We start from the raw sequence: 19,926 nt of genomic DNA on the forward strand, positions 1-19,926 counted from the left end.
GTTTCCAACTTCTGGCTATTGTGAATAGAGCAGCAATGGACATGGTTGAACAAAAATCTTTGTGTTAGGATGAAGCATCCTTTGGGTATATGCCTGAGTGGTATAACTGGATCTTGAGATAGATTGATTCCCATTTTTTCTGAAGAACTGGCAAACTGATTTCCATAGTGGCTGTACAAGTTTGCACTCCCACCAGCAATAGAGGAGTGCTACCCTTGCTCCACATTCTCACCAGCATGAGCTATCACTTGTGTTATTCATCATAGACATTCTGACAGATGTGAGATGGAATCTTAAAGTCATTTTGATTTTCATTTCCCTGATGGCTATGGATACTGAATATTTCTTTGTGTTTCTCAACCATTTGAGTTTTCTCTATTGAGACTTCTCTGTTTAGATCTATGCCTCATTTTTAAATTGGATTATTTGGTTTGTTGATGTCTAGTTTCTTGAGTTCTTTATATATTTTAGATATTAATCCTCTATCAGACTGTAGAATTAATGAAAACCTTTTCCAATTCTGTGGGCTGCCACTTTGCTTGAATGACAGTGTCCTTTGTCTTATAGAAACTTTTCAGTTTCATGTGGTCCCATTTATTGATTGTCAATCTTAGTGCCTATGCTGTTGGTGTTGTGTTCAGAAAGTCGTTTCCTGAGCCAATTCTAGGCTATTCTCAACTTTCAAGGCTATCCCCCACCTTTTCTGCTATCAGGTTCAATGCTATGTTGAGGTCTTTGATCCACTTGAACTTCAGTTTTATACAGGCTGATAGGTATTGTTCTATTTGCATTCTTCCACATGCCAACATCCAGTTAGATGTGCATAGTTGGTTGAAGATGTTTTCTTTTTTCCATGGTGTCATTCTGGTTTCTTTATAAAAAATCAGGTGTCCATAAGTATGAATTTATATCTGGGTCTTCAATTATATTCCATTGATCAACATGTCCATTTTTATGACAAAACCATACTGCTTTTATTACTATAGCTTTGTAGTACAACTTGAAATGAGGAATGGTGAGACATCTGGCAGTTCTTTTTGTTGTTCAAGTTTGTTTTAGCTACCCTGGGTTTTTTGTTTTTCCATGTGAAGCTGAGAATTGTCCTTCCAAGAACTGGGAAGAATTATGCTGGAATTTTATTGGGAATTGCAATGAGTCTGTAGATTGCTTTTGGTAGGATGATCATTTTTACTATGTTAATTCTACCAATACTTGACCATGGGATATCTTTCCATTCGGAGATCTTGAATTTCTTCAAAGACTTGAAATTCTTATCATACAAGTCTTTCACTTGCTTGGTTAGGGTTAACCCAAGATATTTTATATTGTTTGTGGGTGTTGTAAAGTGTTTTGTTTTCCTGATTTCTTTCTCAGTCCATTTGCCATTTGTATGTAGGAGTGCTACTGATTTTTTTAAGTTAACCTTATATACAGCCACATTATGGAAGGTATTTATCAACTTGTAAGGGTTCCTTGATAATTTTTTTAAAAGATTTATTTATTTATTATGTATACAGTGTTCTGTCTGCGTGCCAAATCTCATTACAGACGGTTGTGAGCCACCATGTGGTTGCTGGGAATTGAACTCAGGACCGCTGGAAGAGCAGGCAGTGCTCTTAACCACTGAGCCATCTCTCTAGCCCCCGATAAAATTTTTTGAATCACTTATGTATACTATCATATCATCTGCAAATAACAATACTTTGACTTTTTCCTTTCCAATTTATATCCCCTTTATCTACTTCAGTTGGCTTATTGCTTTAGGTAGAATTTCAGGTTCTATATTAAATAGATGTGGAGAGAGTGGACTGTTCTACAGAGGTACAGTAACAAAAAATGGCATAGTATTAGCATAAAACAGGAATGCTGATCAAAAGAATTGAATCAAATACTCAGACATAAACCCACACAGCCAAGGATACCTGATTTTTCATAAAGAAGCTAGAAATATACCACAAAAAAGAAAGCATCTTCAGCAAGTGGTGCTGGTTTAACTGAATGTCTGCATATAGAAGAATGCAAATAGATCCATGTTTATCACCCTACACAAAACTTAAGTCTTTAAGTTGCCTTATTGCTGTAGCTAAGACTCCAAGTAATATATTGATATGTATGGAGAGAGTGGACAACCTTGTCTTCTTCCTGATTTTCATGAAACTGCTTTGAATTTCTCTCCATTTAGTTGATATTGGCTATGGACTTGCTGCGAACTGCCTTTCTTATGTTTAGGTATGTCCCTGAAATCCCTAATCTCTCCAGGACTTTTATTCTAAAGAAGATTTGGACTTAGTCAATGGCCTTTTCTGTGTCTAATGAGATGACCAGCTTTTTTCTTTTAGTTTGTTTTTATTGTAGATTACATTTATTGATTTTCATATTTTGAACAACCTTGCATTTATGTGATGAAGTCTGCTTGATTATGATGAACAATCTTTTTGATGTGTTCTTAGATTTGGTTTGCCAGTATTTTATTGAGAAATTTAACATGTATGTTCATAAGGAAAAGTGGTCTGTAATTCTCTTTCTTTGTTGAATCTTTGTATGACAGGGTAACTGTGACCTCATAATATGCACTGGGCCATGATCTTTCTGTTTTTATTTTCTGGAATAATTTGAGGAGTATTGGCATTAACTCTTTCTTGAAAGTCTGGTAGAATTCTGCACTAAAACCACCTGCCCCTGGGTTTTTTAGTTTGGGAGACTTTTAATTACTGATTTTTTTCTCACTAGGGGTAACATGTCTGTTTGCATTATTTATATGATCTTGATTTTACTTTAGTAAGTGGTATTTGTCAATAAACTTATCCATTACTTTTAGATCTTCCAATTTTGTGGAGTACAGATTTTTAAAGTATGTTCTTATGATTCTCTGGTTTACTTAGTTGTGGTGGTATATTGTGTGCCCCAGTAAAAGTTATCTGGGGATCAGAGGACAGAGCCAGCCACTAAATTAGACATAGAGGCCAGGTAGTGGAGGCACACACCCTTAATCCTATCACTTGGGAGGCAGAGATCTGTCTGGATCTCTGTGAGTTCAAGGCCACACTGGGAACAGAGTCAGGCAGTAGTGGCACACACCTTTAATCCCAGCACTTGAGATCTCATGCCTTTGCTTGGAAAGCACACACACCTTTAATCCTAGGAAGTGACATGGCTGGGTGGAGAATGGTACATAAGGCGGGAGGAGACAGGAACTAAGCAGAAGTTCAACTGAGACCCTCAGGGGTGAGGACTCAGAGAGAGGCTTTCAGTCTGAGGATTTGTAGAAACAGGATTGGCTGAGGAGTTGGTGAGGTGAGGTTGGCTGTGGCATGTTCTGCTTCACTGATCTTTCAGCTTTCACCCCAATATTTGGCTCAGCATTTTTTTTATTAATAAGACTTTTTAAGATTTGTATTATACTTGGTGTCTGTTATGTCCCCAGATTTTCAATGTGAATTTCCTAATATATGATGGTAAAGAAAAAACTGTTTTTGACATGACAAAAATTAATTTCCATGCTTTCAGTTAGATTTTCCAGACAGCCACTTAACATTTTTATCATGCATCCAATTAAGTTAAATGATAATATTTGTATCTTAAATATATGGTTCTAAAGTCACAGGAACATTGTCATATTTATTCCTTCAGGTTGAGATACTTGGTTTGAGGATATTAAATGTCATTCATATACATTCTTTATGAAGGACTTGATTTCCTATGACTTTTATAACTCCTAGTATTTAATTAAAGTTATATATCAAGGAATATATATATATATATATATATATATATATATATAATTATATAAAATAAAAGAAATAAAAGAATGGGTACATGATACACTTAACTATGTTATATTAATTTAGTTTATAGAAGGAGTATATAAAACTAAGACTAAATTAAGACTAAATGAAGCCAATGTCTATGGAGACATTAGAAATCCATCAGCTTTGATGAATAAAATCACGTAATTAAAGGTCATGCTAATGACTATAAAGAAGATATACTTTCAAGTTCTCATTAGTATCTCAGGGGACTTTCTAAAGACAAGGAGCAGAAGATGAGTATTTCAAAAATAGTGTGACTACACAAAAAATTTGGGAAGAAGTTCTAAGAACTCAAATCTATAATTGAAGTAGAGTGAACATAATACATCATTAGCCTTATATTTCTGTTGTACCAGATTTCCCTTACTTGCCACCCTAATGTAGGTTATTTTCTTTCATTTCCCTTAGAAACCTTGTGGACAGAGAAGATGGATGTCTACAATCTTACCACAGTGACTCAATTCATCCTCATAGGGCTCTCTGACCTCCCTGAGGTGCGTTACCCTCTCTTCGCGGCCTTTGTCATCATCTATCAGATCACTTTGCTGGGAAACGGGGCCATCCTCTTGGCCATAGTGACTGAGAGAAAGCTTCAAAATCCCATGTATTACCTGTTGGCAAATCTGTCCCTGCTAGACATATTCTGCCCGTCAGCTACTGTCCCCAAGATGCTCAAGAATCTCTTGACTGAGGATCACAGCATTTCCTTTGTTGGGTGTGCTTTGCAGCTCTATTTCCTGGTGGCCCTAGCTGGGACTGAAGTTTTCTTGCTGGCTGTGATGGCTTATGACCGGTATGTGGCCATATGTTTCCCTCTGCGTTACTCTCTCATCATGACCAAGGTTCGCTGTGTGCAGCTGTTGTTTGGGACCTGGGCAGCTGGGTTTCTCAACTCCTTTCTCCACACAATGTCCACCTTCAGCCTGTCTTTCTGCAAGTCCAACCGAGTTTATCAGTACTACTGTGATATCCCACCTGTGATGGCTCTGTCATGCTCATCCACCTATGTGGCAGAAATGCTTGTTTTAGTGGTAGGAGGTATTTTGGGTGTTGGTGCTTTTCTGATTACTTTGATCTCCTACATATACATCGTCTCCACCATCCTAAAGATCCAATCAGTGGAAGGGAAGCAGAAAGCTTTCTCTACATGTGCTTCCCATCTTCTTGTAGTCTTCTTGTTCTATGGCACAGCCATATTTACCTACATCCGCCCCACCTCCAGTCAACACTCTCCTGCTAGAGACAGACTCATCTCTATGCTGTATGCAGTCATTACCCCTATGTTAAACCCTATTATCTACAGCCTGAGAAACACAGAAGTCAAAGGAGCACTCAGAAAAGTTTTACATCTTAGGATATATTCACAGAAAGCATGATGTAAGAAATTCTTAAACTCTCCTTAGAATGAATTTATAGAAACAAGGAAAATAATAAAACAATGTATTCACAGAATGGAGTTGAATACAACCATATATATAAAATCAGATATTATGTACATCTCTATATCCACTTGAAATAAAATTAATAATTGAAAAATAAAAGTATTTATTACTGAATAGGTTATGTAGGCTATTGAAGTAACTTTACATCTTTTGCTGTCTTATTTGTATCAAAATCTATATCTACATTCATGTCTACAATTATTTTTCATATATCTGTCTTTCTATTCTCCATTTGTCATGTAGTTGTAGATTATCATCCTTTTCTAATTATGTTTCATTATTTTTAAAAGAGTTTTATTCATGAGCATGAAGTCCTTGCCTGTGTGTATGTATGTGCACCATTATGCTTGGCATACCTGTGTGACTGTGTGTACTTGTTGCTTGTAATATCCATAAGAAGGTTTTGGATCTCCTGGACCTGGAGTTATAGATAGTAGTGAGTAACCATGTGGATGTCAGAGTCAAAATTTTGGTCCTCTGCAAGAGCAGAAAGCACTTTTAGCTTCTGAAACATTTCTTCCACCATTAATTTTATTTAAATATTTGTTTATTTTTATGCATGTGGCTGTTTTTTTCAGCATGTCTGTGCACCACATGTGCGCAGTGTCCATGCAGACCAGCAGAGGGCACTGTATCCTCATTAACAGTAATTTCTGATGACTCTAGATCAATTGTGTGGTGGAATTGAACGCAGGTCTTTTGGAAGAACCATTTGTACTCTTCACCACTGGGCCATCTCTACAGATAGCATTTTCTTTTTTTTAACTGTCAAATTATTATAAATATTTAAGGACTCAAGCTGGTTTTATTGTTTATAAACACTGATAATAACTAAATCATGTTAACATGTTCTTCCCCTCACATTTCTATCATTTTTGATGAGAGTTCTTGAAAGTTTCTTCTCTTTCAATGCACCTAAGTTATTCTTTACTATATTCAACATACTATTAAAATACATCTCAAAGGAGAAAAAAACCATATTTAATCTGATTAACTGAGCATCTGTTGTAGCAGGAAATGACCAAGTGATGAGACATCTAAGGCTGAAAGCCGGGAAGCAGTTTTATTTTATGCACAAAACAAGTCCATGGGACACCAGTCCAAAAACCTACCCTTGAATTCACTTGAACAGAGCATTTTATCATCATCATCATCATCATCATCATCAGAGAGGCATCCTCTGGCAGCTGATGGGAGCAGGTACAGAGATCCACAGCCAAATATGAGGCAGGGAGTAAGCCCAAACTAGAGATCTCCCTGGGGTCTTTCAGCTTGGGGAACCTTCAGAAGGTGGGGAGGAAGAATTAAGACAGATGGGTCAAGGATACCAGGAGAACATGGCCAACAGTACCAACTTAGCAGGACTCATAAAGGGCTCAACTAGACTCAGGTGGTAGTCACAGGGCCAGTATGCATTTACCCTAGATCCTCTGCATATATGTCATAGTTGTTGGCTTGGTGGTTCTGTGAGACTCCTAACAGTGAGAGTGGGGGATCTCTTTGCCTCTTCTGCCTCCACCTGGGACCCATTTCCTCCTACTGGGTTGCTTCACCTACTTTGATATGAGGGTTTGTGTCTAGCCCTATTGTATGTTGTTTTGACATGTTTGGTTGATATTCCTGGGAGGCCTTCTTCACTTTTCTCAAGGAAAACTAAGAAGGAGTGGAATGAGGAGGAAGGCTGGGTGTGAGGCAAACTAGGAGTGGGGGGAGGAGAAATAGTGGTTGGGATGTACTGGGGGACATAATAATAATAATAACAACAACAACAATAAACAAAAACAAAAAACCCTAGAGCATTTTATACCTCTTTTGTCCCCTTGCTTGCTCCCTGACATAGCAACCCAGAGTGACATATATTTTGAGAAGCTATATTAAGATTGGTTAATAGAGAGGGGGAGAACAGGGGAATCTGTGGCTATTATGTTGAACTGAATGGTGCTGTAAAATAAATTAAAAAAAAAAAAGATTGGTTAATAAAGTTTTCTAAACTCTCCCACAAGAAGAAAAATGTCTTCAAACAGTAGCATTTATCACAAGCTATTTTTTCTTTTTTTTTATTATTTTATTTTATAATATAATTTAATTCTACATATCAGCCACGGATTCCCTTGTTCTCCCCCATCCCGCCCCCTCCCCTTCCCTCCAGCCCACCCTCCATTTTCATCTCCTCCAGGGCAAAGACTCCCCCGAGGATTGAGATCAACCTGGTAGACTCAGTCCAGGCAGGTCCAGTCCCCTCCTCCCAGGTTGAGCCAAGTGTCCCTGCACAAGCCCCAGGTTTCAAAGAGCCAACTCATGCAATGAGGACAGGACCCAGTCCCACTGCCTGGATGCCTCCCAAACAGATCAAGCCAATCAACTGTCTCACCATTCAGAGGGCCTGATCCAGTTGGGGGCCCCTCAGCCTTTGGTTCATAGTTCATGTGTTTCCATTCATTGGGCTATTTGTCCCTGTGCTTTATCCAACGTTGGTCTCAACAATTAATGCTCATATAAACCCTCCTCTTTCTCACCAATTGGACTACTGGAGCTCCACCCAGGGCCTGGACATGGATCTCTGCATCCAATTCCCTCAGTCATTGGATGGGGTTTCTAGCACTGACAATTAGGGTGTTTGGCCATCCCATCACCAGAGTAGGTCAGTTCGGGCTGTCTCTCGACCATTGCCAGCAGTCTATTGTGGGGGCATCTTTGTGGATTTCCGTGGGCCTCTCTAGCACTTTGCTTCTTCCTATTCTCATGTGGTCTTCATTTACCATGGCCTCCATCACAAGTTATTTTTAGTACAGAGATGGAAGGGGAAGATTTTTGTAGCTAGACGTTTTCCTGTGTCCCACCTGGCCTGTGATCAGGACAAATCTCTCTCACTGGTTGGTTCTGCAGCCACTCGGACCCAAGTAAATGAACAGAGGCTTATGTTATTTACAAACTGTATGGCCATTAGCTTAAGCTTATTACTGACTAGCTCTTTCACTTAATTAACCCATAATTCTTATTTATGTTTAGCCATTTGGCTTGGTACCTTTTTTCAGTTCTGCCTTGTCTTCTTGCTTCCTCTATGTCTGGCTGGCAACTCCTGACCCAGCCTTCCTCTTCCCAGAATTCTCCTTGTCCTCTTATCCGGCCTATACTTCCTGCCTGGCTACTGGCCAATCAGCATTTTATTTATCAACCAATCAGAGCAACACATATTCACAGCATACAGAGTGACATCACCCATCAGATTTTCATTACAGACAAGACAGTGAGAGACTACAAGGGAACTGACTAGCCTGTTGTAGATGTCTCCTTTATGTTTTCAGAGCCTTCAACAACACTTTTGCCTCCACACCCCTACCTTCTGTTAATGAACATTCCTCTGTCTGTTTCTTTGACTTTGGTTCCTTCAGATTCCATATACAAGTTACAGCATGCATTATTTATCCTTCTCTGATTGGATTATTTCACTAAGACTAATCATCTACATTCATCCATGTTGATACTGATGACATTTTTCTAGGGCAGAACACATTCATTGGTATGTTTATATTGATGAATTTTTACCATTCATCTGTTGAACATAGTTTGATCTCATGTGACTAGTGAATCATGTAGCACTAAGCACAAAGTAATAGAGCAGAAATTTTTTTTATTTCATAATATTTTTATATTGTTTGAGAAATTTGTACATGCTTGCAATGTGTTTTGATCAAGTCCATATCCATTCTCTCTGCTCCAGTTTATTCTTCATCTACTCCCACAATTTTCTCCCAAGTTTGTATGTGTGTATGTGTGTGTATATTTGAATGCACATGTGAGTGAGTGTGTGTGCATGTTTATGTGTATGTGTGTGTGTATGTGTGTATGTGTTTTCCAGTGGACTTCAGTCTTGCCAGTATGTGTATGTTGTGGGTTATTTAATGCAGCATGGGTAGCCTCTTATGGGACATATCCTTGATGAAAACTGACTTTTCCTTTCTTAGCAGCCAATCATTGCCAGTAGCTCAGTGGCTTTCACCCTTCTTAATCCCCTAATATAGTTCCTCATATTGTGGTGAACCTCAACCATAAAGTTATTTTTGTTGCTACTTTATAACTGTGATTTTGCTGCTCTTATGAATCATAATGTAAATATCTGTGCTTCCCGATGGTCTTAAGTGACCCCATGTGGAAGGTTTGTCAACCCCCAAAGAGATATCAACCCACATGCTGAGAACTGCTGCCCTCCTCAGCTAGGGTGGGAGTTCATAACCACCCATATTCCATGCTGGGATTTTGTCAGGCTTCATTTTGTGCCTATGTTGTTCACACTGTTACAACCACTGTGAGTTCACATGTGAAAAAAAATCACTGTTTCATTAGTCATTTCCTACCTCTGGCTCTTAAAATTTTTATATTCTGTCTTCTGCCAGGATCACTGAGCTTTGGAAAGAGGGGTTGCAATATAGATGTCCCATTTAAGACTAATCAGTATCAAAACCTTTATTCTCAGCATGTTGACCAGTTGTGGGTCTCTGTGTTAGGAACCATCTGCTGCTAAAGAAACATCATTCTGGGGGAAACCCACAGAGACAGCTGACCCAAGCTAGTGGGAGCTCATGGACTCTGGACTGACATCTGGGGAGCCTGCATGGGACCAAACTATGCCCTTTGAATGTGGGTGACAGTTGTATGGCTTGGTCTGTTTGTGGGGCTCCTGATAGTGGGACTAGGAGTCATCCCTGGTACATGAAATGGCTTTTTGGAGCCCATTCCTTATGGTAGAATACCTTGCTCAGTATTGATGTAGGAGAAAAATAAACATCACTCAAGTGTGTTGAGAGATATACTAATCTATGTGTATAGCAAAAAGGAATTAGAAGTTGTTTTAATACTATGTCCATTTAGCTGGATAATAGTAGTATGTTGTCCCCTAGCACCTATGATCTATCTAGCCACAAGATCTTGGTACTAATAATGGTACCACACATGGATTCTCTTGTGAAATTGGCTCTATATTCAAGCAGAGGGTGTTTGTTTATTCTTATGACATTTTAGCCACTGTTGTACTAGTGAGGAAATGTGCATGCACTGTTGGACATTAAATATATCACAAGATCTGAAACTGGGTAAGATTGATTCCTTTTTTCATGTGGTAGCATGTACAGCACCTTCTGGTACTATGAAAGCTAGCCAGTAGGGATGAAGTTTCCAGGTTAGTAACAGCTCTATTTCTTGATATTCCATGACTCAAATATGTAATCAATAATAAGGTGTCACCATCAATTCTGAAGGGTAGCCAAGAGCATTAGCAATACATGTAATGCTTTGGGACTCTGTTGACTAACAATTGTAATAATACCAATTTCTGAAAGTTTTTTTTTGTGGTAGACTTTTTTTTTTCATTTTTCTTTATTAAGAAATTTTCTACTCATTCCAAACACCACTCACAGATGCCCCCTCCTCCATCCTTCCACCCCTAGCCCTCTCTCCCAAGCCATCCCACATCCCCACATCCTCCCAAATCAAGGTCTTCCATGGGGAGTTAGCAGAGCCCGGCACACTGAGCCTAGGTAGGTCCAAGCTCCTTCCCACTGCACCAAGGCTGTGCAAGGCATCACACCATAGGCATCGGATTCCCAGAAGCTTGCCCATGCACCAGGGATAGATCCTGATGCCCCTGCCTGGGTGCCCCCCCCCAAACAGTTTGAGTCAAACGACCATCTTCCATATCCAAAGGGCATAGTCAGTCCCATGGGGACTCCACAGCCACCAGTCCAAAATTCATGGGCTTCCACTAGTGTGGCCAGCCATCTCTGCATGTCCTCCCATCACCGTCTTGATATCTCCCACCTACAAAATCCCTCCTTTCTCTCATCGATTAAACTCTTGGAGCTCAGCCTAATGCCTGGCTATGGATCTCTGCATCTGCCTCCATCAGTCACTGGACAAAGGCTCTATGATGACAGCTAGGTTATTCGCTAGACCTATCACCAGAGTAGATCAGTCCAGGCACCCTCTGGACCACTGCCAGCAGACCAAGGTGGGGTCAACCTTATGGATTCCTGAGAGCCTCCCCAGCACCCTGCCTCTTCCTATTCCCATGATGTTCTCATCGATCATGGTATCTTCCTCCCTGCTCTCCCACTCTGTCCCTGTTCCAGCTTGACCCTCTCATTTCCTTATGTTCTCATCCCCCACTCCTGGCCCTCTGCCACCCCTCTACATCCAGTCTGCTCATGTACATCTCATCCACTTCTCCTTTGCAGGGTCATCCATGTGTCCCTCCTAGGGTGTTTCCCTGTCAGCTAGCCTCTCTGGAGCTATGGATTGCAGTCTGGACATCCCTTCCCTCACATTTAGTATCCACTTATGAGTGAGTACATACTATGTTTGTCCTTCTGGGTCTGTGTTACCTCACTCAAGATGATATTTTCTAGTTCTATCCATTTGCCTGCAAATTTCATGATATCATTGATTTTTACTGCTGAGTAGTACTCCATTGTGTATATGTGCCACATTTTCTTTACCCATTCTTCTGATTGAGGGGCATCTAGGTTGTTTCCAGGTTCTTGATATTACAAATCATGCTGATATGAATATATTTGAGCATGTGTCTTGTTGGATTTTCCCTGTAATAAATATATAATGTCCTTCCCAATCTTTTTTGATTGATTTTAGTTTGAAGTCTATTTTATTATATATTAGGATAGCTACACCAGCTTGCTTCTTAAATCCATTTGATTGGAAAGTCTTTTCCCAGCCTTTTATTCTGAGGTAATGTCTGTCTTTGATGTTGAGGTGTGTTTCTTGTATGTAGCAGAAGGATGGATCTTGTTTTTGTATCCATTCTGTTAGCCTGTGTCTTTTTATAGGTGAATTTAGACCATTGATATGAATGGATATTGATGATGTGTTATTGTTAATACCTGTTATTTTTTGGTGGTAGTGTTGTATGTTTCCCTTCTTTGGTATTTGTTGGTGTGGAACTATCTATTGCCTGTGTTTTTGTGAGTGTATCTAACTTCCTTAGGTTGGATTTTTCCTTCTAGTGCTTTCTGTAGGTTTGGATTTTTGGAAAGATATTGTTTCAATCTGGTTTTATCATGGAATGTTTTGTTTACTCCATCTATGTTGATTGAGAGTTCTGCTGGGTATAATAGTCTGGGTTGGCACCCATGGTCTCTTAGTGTCTGCATAACGTCTGTCCAGGACCTTCTGGCCTTTAGAGTCTTCATTGAGAAGTCTGGTGTTTTCTTATAGGTCTGCCTTTATATGTTACTTGACCTTTTTCTTTTGCAACTCAATATTTTTTTCTTTATTCTGTATGTTTAATGGTTTGATTATTATGTGGCAAGGGGACTTTTTTTTTATCCAGTCTATTTAGTTCTGTGACCAACTTGTATCTTTATAGGCATTTCCTTTTTTAGGTTGGGAAAGTTTTCTTCTATGATTTTGTTGAATGTATTTTCTGTGCCTTTGAGTTGGTATTCTTCTACCCCTATTATTCTTAGGTTTGGTCTTTTCATGGTGTCCCAAATTTCCTGGACATTTTGGGTCATGACTTTGTTGGCTTTCATGTTCTCTTTGACTGATGATTTTATTTCCTTTATTGTAAGTTCAACGCCAGAGATCTGCTCTTCCATATCTTGCATGCTGTTGGTTATGCTTGCATCTGCAGTTCCTCTTCATTTACTCAGATTTTTTACTTCCAGCATTACCTCAGTTTGTGTCCTTTTTATTGTCTGAATTTCAGTTTTCAAATCTTGAACTGTTTCCATCAGTTGTTTAATTGCTTTCTCTGGGCTTTCTTTAAGGGATTTACTGATTTCTTCCCATTTTTTGACTTTTTCTCCAATTCTTTTTTTTAGATTTATTTATTTATTATGTATACAGAAGAGGGCACCAGATCTCATTAAAGATGGTTGTGAGCCGCCATGTGGGTGCTGGGAATTGAACTCAGGACCTCTGGAAGAGCAGTCAGTGCTCTTAACCTCTGAGCCATCTCGCCAGCCCCTTTCCTCCAATTCTTTAAGGGAATTTTTCATTTTCTCTTTAAAGATCTCTATCATCTTCTTAAGGTCATTTTTAAGGTCGATTTCTTCTGTTTCTTCTGTGTTGGGATGTTCAGGTCTTGCTGATGTAGGTTCTGATGGAACCATATTGAGTTTTGTGTTGTTCACTGTATTTTTTTTTTTTGGTTTTTTTATTATTATTATTATTATTATTTTACAACACCATTCAGTTCAACATAATAGCCACAGAATCCCCTGTTCTCCCCCTCTCGCCCACCCCTCCCCCCAGCCCACCCCCCATTCCCACCTCCTCCAGATCAAGGTCTCCCCCGAGGACCGGGGTTGACCTGGTAGACTCAGTCCAGGCAGGTCCATTCCCCCCTCCCAGACCGAGCCAAGTGTCCCTGCATAAGTCCCAGGATTCAAACAGCCAACTCATGCAACGAGCCCAGGACCTGGCACCAATGCACAGCTGCCTCCCAAACAGATCAAGCCAACTGACTGTCTCACCCGTTCAGGTGGCCTGATCCAGTTGGGGGCCCCTCAGCCTTTGGTTCATAGATCCTGTGTTCACTGTATTTTTGCACTGGCGTCTACCCATCTCTTTCTCCACTTGTTGCAAGTGGTGTCTATGTCTGAGGGAGCCTCTCTTGGTCTGATTGATATTCCTGGTTCAGTGGGAGCTCTTGGTCTAGTCAGTGCTGATGGACTCTTTGTCTCAGGGAGCAGCTCTTAGTCCAATCAGGTACTGGCAGTGAGTGGAGTGTGCTTTGGCATGCATCTAAACTGAGTGCATCCTACAAATATTCATTTGTTGAAAGCTTGATCCCAGCATGGTAATATGAGAGACAGTGGAACATTTATTCAGTAAAGCCCAGTGTTTTAATTAGGATTTTTATTGCTGTGAAGAAACACCATGACCATGGCAACTCATAAAGAAAACATTTCATTGGGGTAGCTCACTTACACTTTCATAGGTTAGTCCATTATGAGGATTATGGTGGTGTGCAGGTAGGAAATGTTACTGGAGAGGTAGCTCAGAGTCCTACACCTTAAAGGCAACAGGAAGTCGACTATGACACTGAGTGAAGCTTAAGCAAAAGACCTTAAAGCCTGCTTCCACAGTGATACACTTCCTCCAACAAGGCCACACCTACTCCCACAAAGCCATACCTTCCAACAGTGCCACTCCCTTTGGGGGGGTCATTTTCTTTCAAACAACCACACCCAGCAAGTAGGTATTGTAGATATCTTCATTAGAAGAGATAAGGTAGAACTCATGTGACCTATCTGGTTCTCTGTGATGTAATAAATGAAGAAGACAGACTTCTCAGTTTACCTAGGTATTCTCTTGCTCTCATGCCAGCTATGATGTTATGTATCATGGGGTCCCAACCATAACTGTAGTCAGTTTTTTTCATTTTCTCCCACAAAAAATAGTTGCTTCATAAACTTATTTATTTATACAGGTTCCCAACTCTGATATACTCTTATTTCCTTGAACACAGAACATATGGATAACTTGAACTGCATGGTTGGAGTCAATGGACAGGCAGAGCTTCTAGTCTCACTTTTATTCCTAGGGATCAAGACTATGTGACTAGAAGGATGAAATCTAAGGGAGCCTGCCAATTTCTGTTTATGGTCAACAGTTCAACCCTATATTGCTTTAATTTGTGGAAGATAAATAAAATTTTAATTATCCTTAACTGACATTTATTGTTTTTAACTAAGTCTCTATCATCCTATTTTATCAGTAAAGACCCAGGAGCTAGATGCTGGGGTGAACACCTGCTAGCTCAGAAAAACAGTGAAAGCACTCAACTGCTTCCTCTTTCACCATCATCCCAGAATGAGGGCTCCCTCCTATGCCATCTAAAACAAAAACTCCTCCAACTGGATGTCCTTCCTTTCTACTTTCTGTGTCTCTGTCTCTGTCCTTGTGACTTCTATTTTCTATAGCTTTTCCCTGTCAACTGGTTGCTTGCTCTACCTCTTGACCTATGGTTGATTTTATTTAATCCTGTTTACAATAATCAAGCAGAAAGCTCTTGACTTAAAGGCTGTGCTGGGGCTGAGCCACACCATAGTTAGAAGCAGGTTCCTCCAGTAAACAATGCAATCTTGGGGTTCAAAGTGTGATCAAATAGCCCATAACAGACATTTTATAGTTGTATAAGATTTAAATGTACAGAATTTCCAGACTTTCTGACTGGTGGAGGACATAGATGACCAAGCCCATGGTTTCTTGGTCTGGGCACTCAAGAGATGAAAAGCAACATCTTCATGCCATACCTTGTCACTGGGGTGGGCAGGATTCAACCAAATGCTACCTGAGACTCAGTCAGGATCCCACTATGCATCAGGGGACCATTATTGTAAATGAGCACAGGAAGAGAGAAAGAGGAAGAATGGTTCATGGGATAAAGAGAGGCGGATCTGAAAAGGTAATGGTGGTGAGTAACAGGTTGATGTGAATGTCTTGCTTGCTACTCAAGTCCAGGGTGATGTCTAGGCCTGAACTATTGCCAAGGGCCAAGTATTGACCTGAGGCCCTGAAGCATCCAAGGGGCCTGTGTTCATGTCTGTGTCTCTTGTCATTACTGAGGGCCATGAAATAATGGTCTTGGCTGCCACCTGGGGCCACCATAGGGTCTAAGGGCCATGATATTGTGGTGGCCATGCCAATATGAGTGGCCAGCATTGCCACCTTGGGTAATGGTGACATCTGGGCCTGGGCTGCTGCTGCATGTCTGGGTCCATGGCCCTACCATAGCCAGGGTCTGTGTTGATGTTTGTATCTCCTGATACAATAAAAATCCATGCTAATGCCAGGAGTATGGACTGCCCCCTGGGACCATGTTGGTGTCTGTGGGCCATGTTGCTGCTGGGGCCATGATGATCTGGATGGCTTGTGCTGCCACTTAGTTAGGGCCATGGTGACATTTGGGCCCAGGTTGCTCCCAAGGACCATGTTTGGGTCCATGGTCCTACCATAGCTGGCTGTAGTGATGTCTGTGGCCCATGTTGCCACCAGAGTCCACATGATGTCTGGGATCTGGGCCACAATCTGGGGCCAGGTGGGTATCTGAGGGCCATACCACTGCCGGGGCCATGCTGATCAGAATTGCCTGTACTCTCACCTGGGGTTATGGTGTCAACTGGGTCAGGGCTGCAGCCAAGGGCCATGTCTGAGTCCATGGTCCTGCTGCAGCTGAAGTCTGTGATGATGTTCATGGCCAGTGTTAGCATAAGGGGTCATAGGAACCATACATGTGGAAATCTGAGGGCTGTGCTGAGCTAGCCCTGCCCTTCACTGGCCCTAGGATAGCTGGCTTTGCCCTTCACTGGATACTGCAGCAGGAGAGCTGGATCCACCCCTCAGGGGAGAACTGGATTCTGCATTTGGAAAGAGGGCCACACCCCTCACCATAGGTGAGCAATTCACCTGAGCATCGTTCTAGAGCTGACCCTATTGTTATGGATGCAGGTGAGCCACCTCTGAGGGCTTGAGACCAGGAGAGCTGACTCCATGCCACCTCATGTGCTATGTAGTGGCATAGGCGAGAGAAAGATGCCCTCCCCCACACACCCATTGCCATCTGCAGCAGTTGAAAGAGCTGTCCTTGGGTCATAAGAGTGGAAGAACTAGCCCTGCCCCTCACTGGCTGCAGCACACAAGAAATCAGGCTCTGCACTCTGGACACCACACCAGAGCTGATCTTGTTGTTAGAGGCACAAGTGAGTGGGTCCTGAGAACATGGGAGCAGCAGAGCTGACCCTGCTTGTCCTCATCTGCCATGTGGTGGCTGGGTGAGGAAAAGATGCTCTCCTCCCCCTGCCCCTTACTACCTATAGCAGGTAGGAGAGCTTGCCTGGGCAAAACAGTAGAGCTGGTCCTGGTGGTTTGAGGGTAGGTGAGCTGGATATGAAGATGTGAGAACAGAAGAACTGGCCCTACCCCTTACTGTAGACTGCATTGGGTGAGTTAAGCCCAGGCAGTGCGGAAGAGCTTGCCCCAGATAGTGAAGAGGAGGGAAAGCTGGTAGGCTGCCTGGCCCAGCTATCACAAAGGCCCAGAACCAGGGTACATGAGTTAGCCCACCCCAACATCTACCATAACTATGAACTGTTGGAGCATGTGAAAAAAAAAATGAACCTACAGATCCAAAAATGCAGGATCTCCATGACACAGAACAACAACAGGATATCCAAAAGGAGCACCAAAGAGCCCATTATGGATAGCATAGCAGAAGCCAGAGGCCTTGAACAAGACCAATGACTCATAGCAGTGAATAGTTACAAGTAAAGATGAATGGTCTAAAGGGTAAACTATGTGATTAAATGGGCCACACTGCAGCTTCCATAAGATTCTTTCCCTCTTTTATTTTTTGTTCTTTTTGTTTAAATATTTTTTGGAGGGGTTTCATGGGCAGAGGATGGATTTGAGGGGACAAGGAGATATGTGGGATTGGAATGCATGATGTGAAATTCAGGAGCAGACATGTCTCACTGTCAGGAAAAGTCTGTTCTTAAATAAATGCCATATTCTATAGGTCTTTTAAATGCTTGAAGATTACTTACTTAATTGAAATATATCTTTGTTTACCTAGAAAACCTAACTAATATGGCTATAAGTTTGATTATTATAGATGACTAACTATTAATCTGTACTTTTAATTACACATTACATTTTTTTTCCAAGACAGGGTTTCTCTGTGTAGCTTTGCGCCTTTCCTGGAACTCACTTGGTAGCCCAGGCTGGTCTCGAACTCACAGAGAACTGCCTGGCTCTGCCTCCCGAGTGCTGGGATTAAAGGCGTGCGCCACCACCGCCCGGCTTTACACATTACATTTTTAAATGGGCTGCATAAACATAATACCTCAAACAAGAGTAGAAATATACATGCAGTATAACAAAATTGACTTTAAATTTGTATCAATAAACTAAAATCCATACCAATGTAAAATATTTTGAAATTAACAGTTGGTTTTTGGATTAAAGTAGATTCAATAATCTTCCTTTTTTAATAATAATAATCTGCCCATTTCCTCTTCATTTCTATATCATATCCCCCTTCTTTAGAAAGAGATTGACTATGACCATTAACAATTTATCTGAATCTATTTTTAGCTGTCTTTTTTAACCCTTTCTGTCTGTATGAGCAAAAGCTGAATTCACCATGCAGCATGCTGCACAGCTTGGAGATGCCTCTGTGGACTGTAGCAGGAATCAGCCACTCTGTGTACACTCTGTGTACTGTGGCAGGAACCCATATGCCATGGCATCTCTGTACCATGGCCTGCATGAGAGACACAACAAAGGAAGCTGTTTTGGCTCAATTTATGTGTTCTAGAACCCCTTTTTAGGCTTTCTCAGGCTTTATGGGGATGTACGGGTGGTATGTTGGGTGCCATATATAAACAGAGGCTTTTCTCTCACCCCATCCTGCAGCTGCTTCCAAATAATCACTCAGAGGCTTATATTAATTATAAATGTTTGGCTGTTAGCTCAGGCATCTTACTAATCAGCTCTTACATTTAAATTACCCCACATTTCTCATCTATGCTTTGGCATGTGGTTTATGGCTTGTTACATCATTTTCTACATTTTTACATTTCCACATTTTTTACATCTTGCTTCCTTGGCAGCTGACTGGCATCTGCCCCAACTCTACCCTTCTTCATCTCCTGTTTGATTGCACTGCCTAAACTTCTTCTGCTGTCTATTGGCCAAAACAGCTTTATTTATCAACCAATGAGAGCAAGAGATAGTCACAGCATACAGAAAGACCATTCCACAGCATGCCACCACTGAGAAGGCTGTCTGAGTTGGGTAATAAATCAGGCTGAGCCTGAGCAAGTGATGAGGAACAAGCCAGTCAGTCACATTCCTTTGTAGTTTCTGTTTCAGTTTCTGCCTCAAGGTTCCTATCTTGAATTCCTCCTGTCATGGCTTCTCTTGATGATGGACTGCAAACTTTAAGATGAAATAAATTCCTTTGTCTCCAGATTGGTTTTAGTCAGTGTTTTTTTCACCACAACAGAAAGCAAATGAAGATGCCAACCATGATTTCATCTGTCAAGAGGGTGAAGTACAAAATACATTTACCTGCATTATTTATTTCTTTTTAATAATGTATTTAAATTTATTTATTTATGATAATTTTATACATGCATTCAATAAAACATGACCATATTTACTCTCATTAATGCCATCCAAATGTACTCATATCCCTTCAATATGTGTCCCTCCTGACTTGAAGTGTTTTTTTTTTTTATAACCCATTAAATCATGCACATATGTATATAGATGTGGGGCCATCTCCTGGAGCATGGAAATCATACCTGTGGCTACATACTCAAATAGAATGATTCTCCATTCTCCATCAACTATCAATTGCCAACAGTTTTCTCAGGAAGGGGCAGGATTTAGAAATCATTTATCCCATCTACACTAGGATTTTGGATGTCTTGATCTTGTGCAGGTTTTATTCAGGTAATTACTGGTAATTACTGTTGCTGTGAGTTCATGATTTTCACAGCTATGTCACATACAGAAAGCAGAACACCATAATACTTGCTCTATCCTGTTATTTGGTTCTGACATTTGCTCTGCCTTCTCTTCCATTATGTTTCCTGAGACTTGGTGGTAGTGATAGGGTTAACATTAATATACTATTTAGGACTGAGAACTCA

At 40.8% G+C, this 19,926-nt stretch overlaps 1 protein-coding gene across 2 annotated transcripts in view; it reads left to right on the top strand.

Moving 5' to 3' along the window:
* LOC102914882 (olfactory receptor 5V1-like) overlaps positions 1-15,751 on the top strand; it is a 93,269-nt gene extending 77,518 nt beyond the window's left edge. The window contains exons 3-4 of one of the 2 annotated variants that reach the window (XM_076546507.1): positions 4,218-6,451; positions 14,736-15,751. In XM_076546507.1, the coding sequence (XP_076402622.1) occupies positions 4,218-5,185 (968 nt within the window). In that variant the 3' untranslated portion in view covers positions 5,186-6,451; positions 14,736-15,751. Of the gene's footprint in view, positions 1-4,212; positions 6,452-14,735 lie in introns of those variants that run through there. The other variant, XR_013042973.1, reaches the window with a different exon arrangement.
* The last annotated feature ends 4,175 nt before the right edge of the window (positions 15,752-19,926 follow it).

The sequence above is a fragment of the Peromyscus maniculatus genome, chromosome 1, assembly GCF_049852395.1.
Source record: "Peromyscus maniculatus bairdii isolate BWxNUB_F1_BW_parent chromosome 1, HU_Pman_BW_mat_3.1, whole genome shotgun sequence".
NCBI classification, from domain to species: domain Eukaryota; kingdom Metazoa; phylum Chordata; class Mammalia; order Rodentia; family Cricetidae; genus Peromyscus; species Peromyscus maniculatus.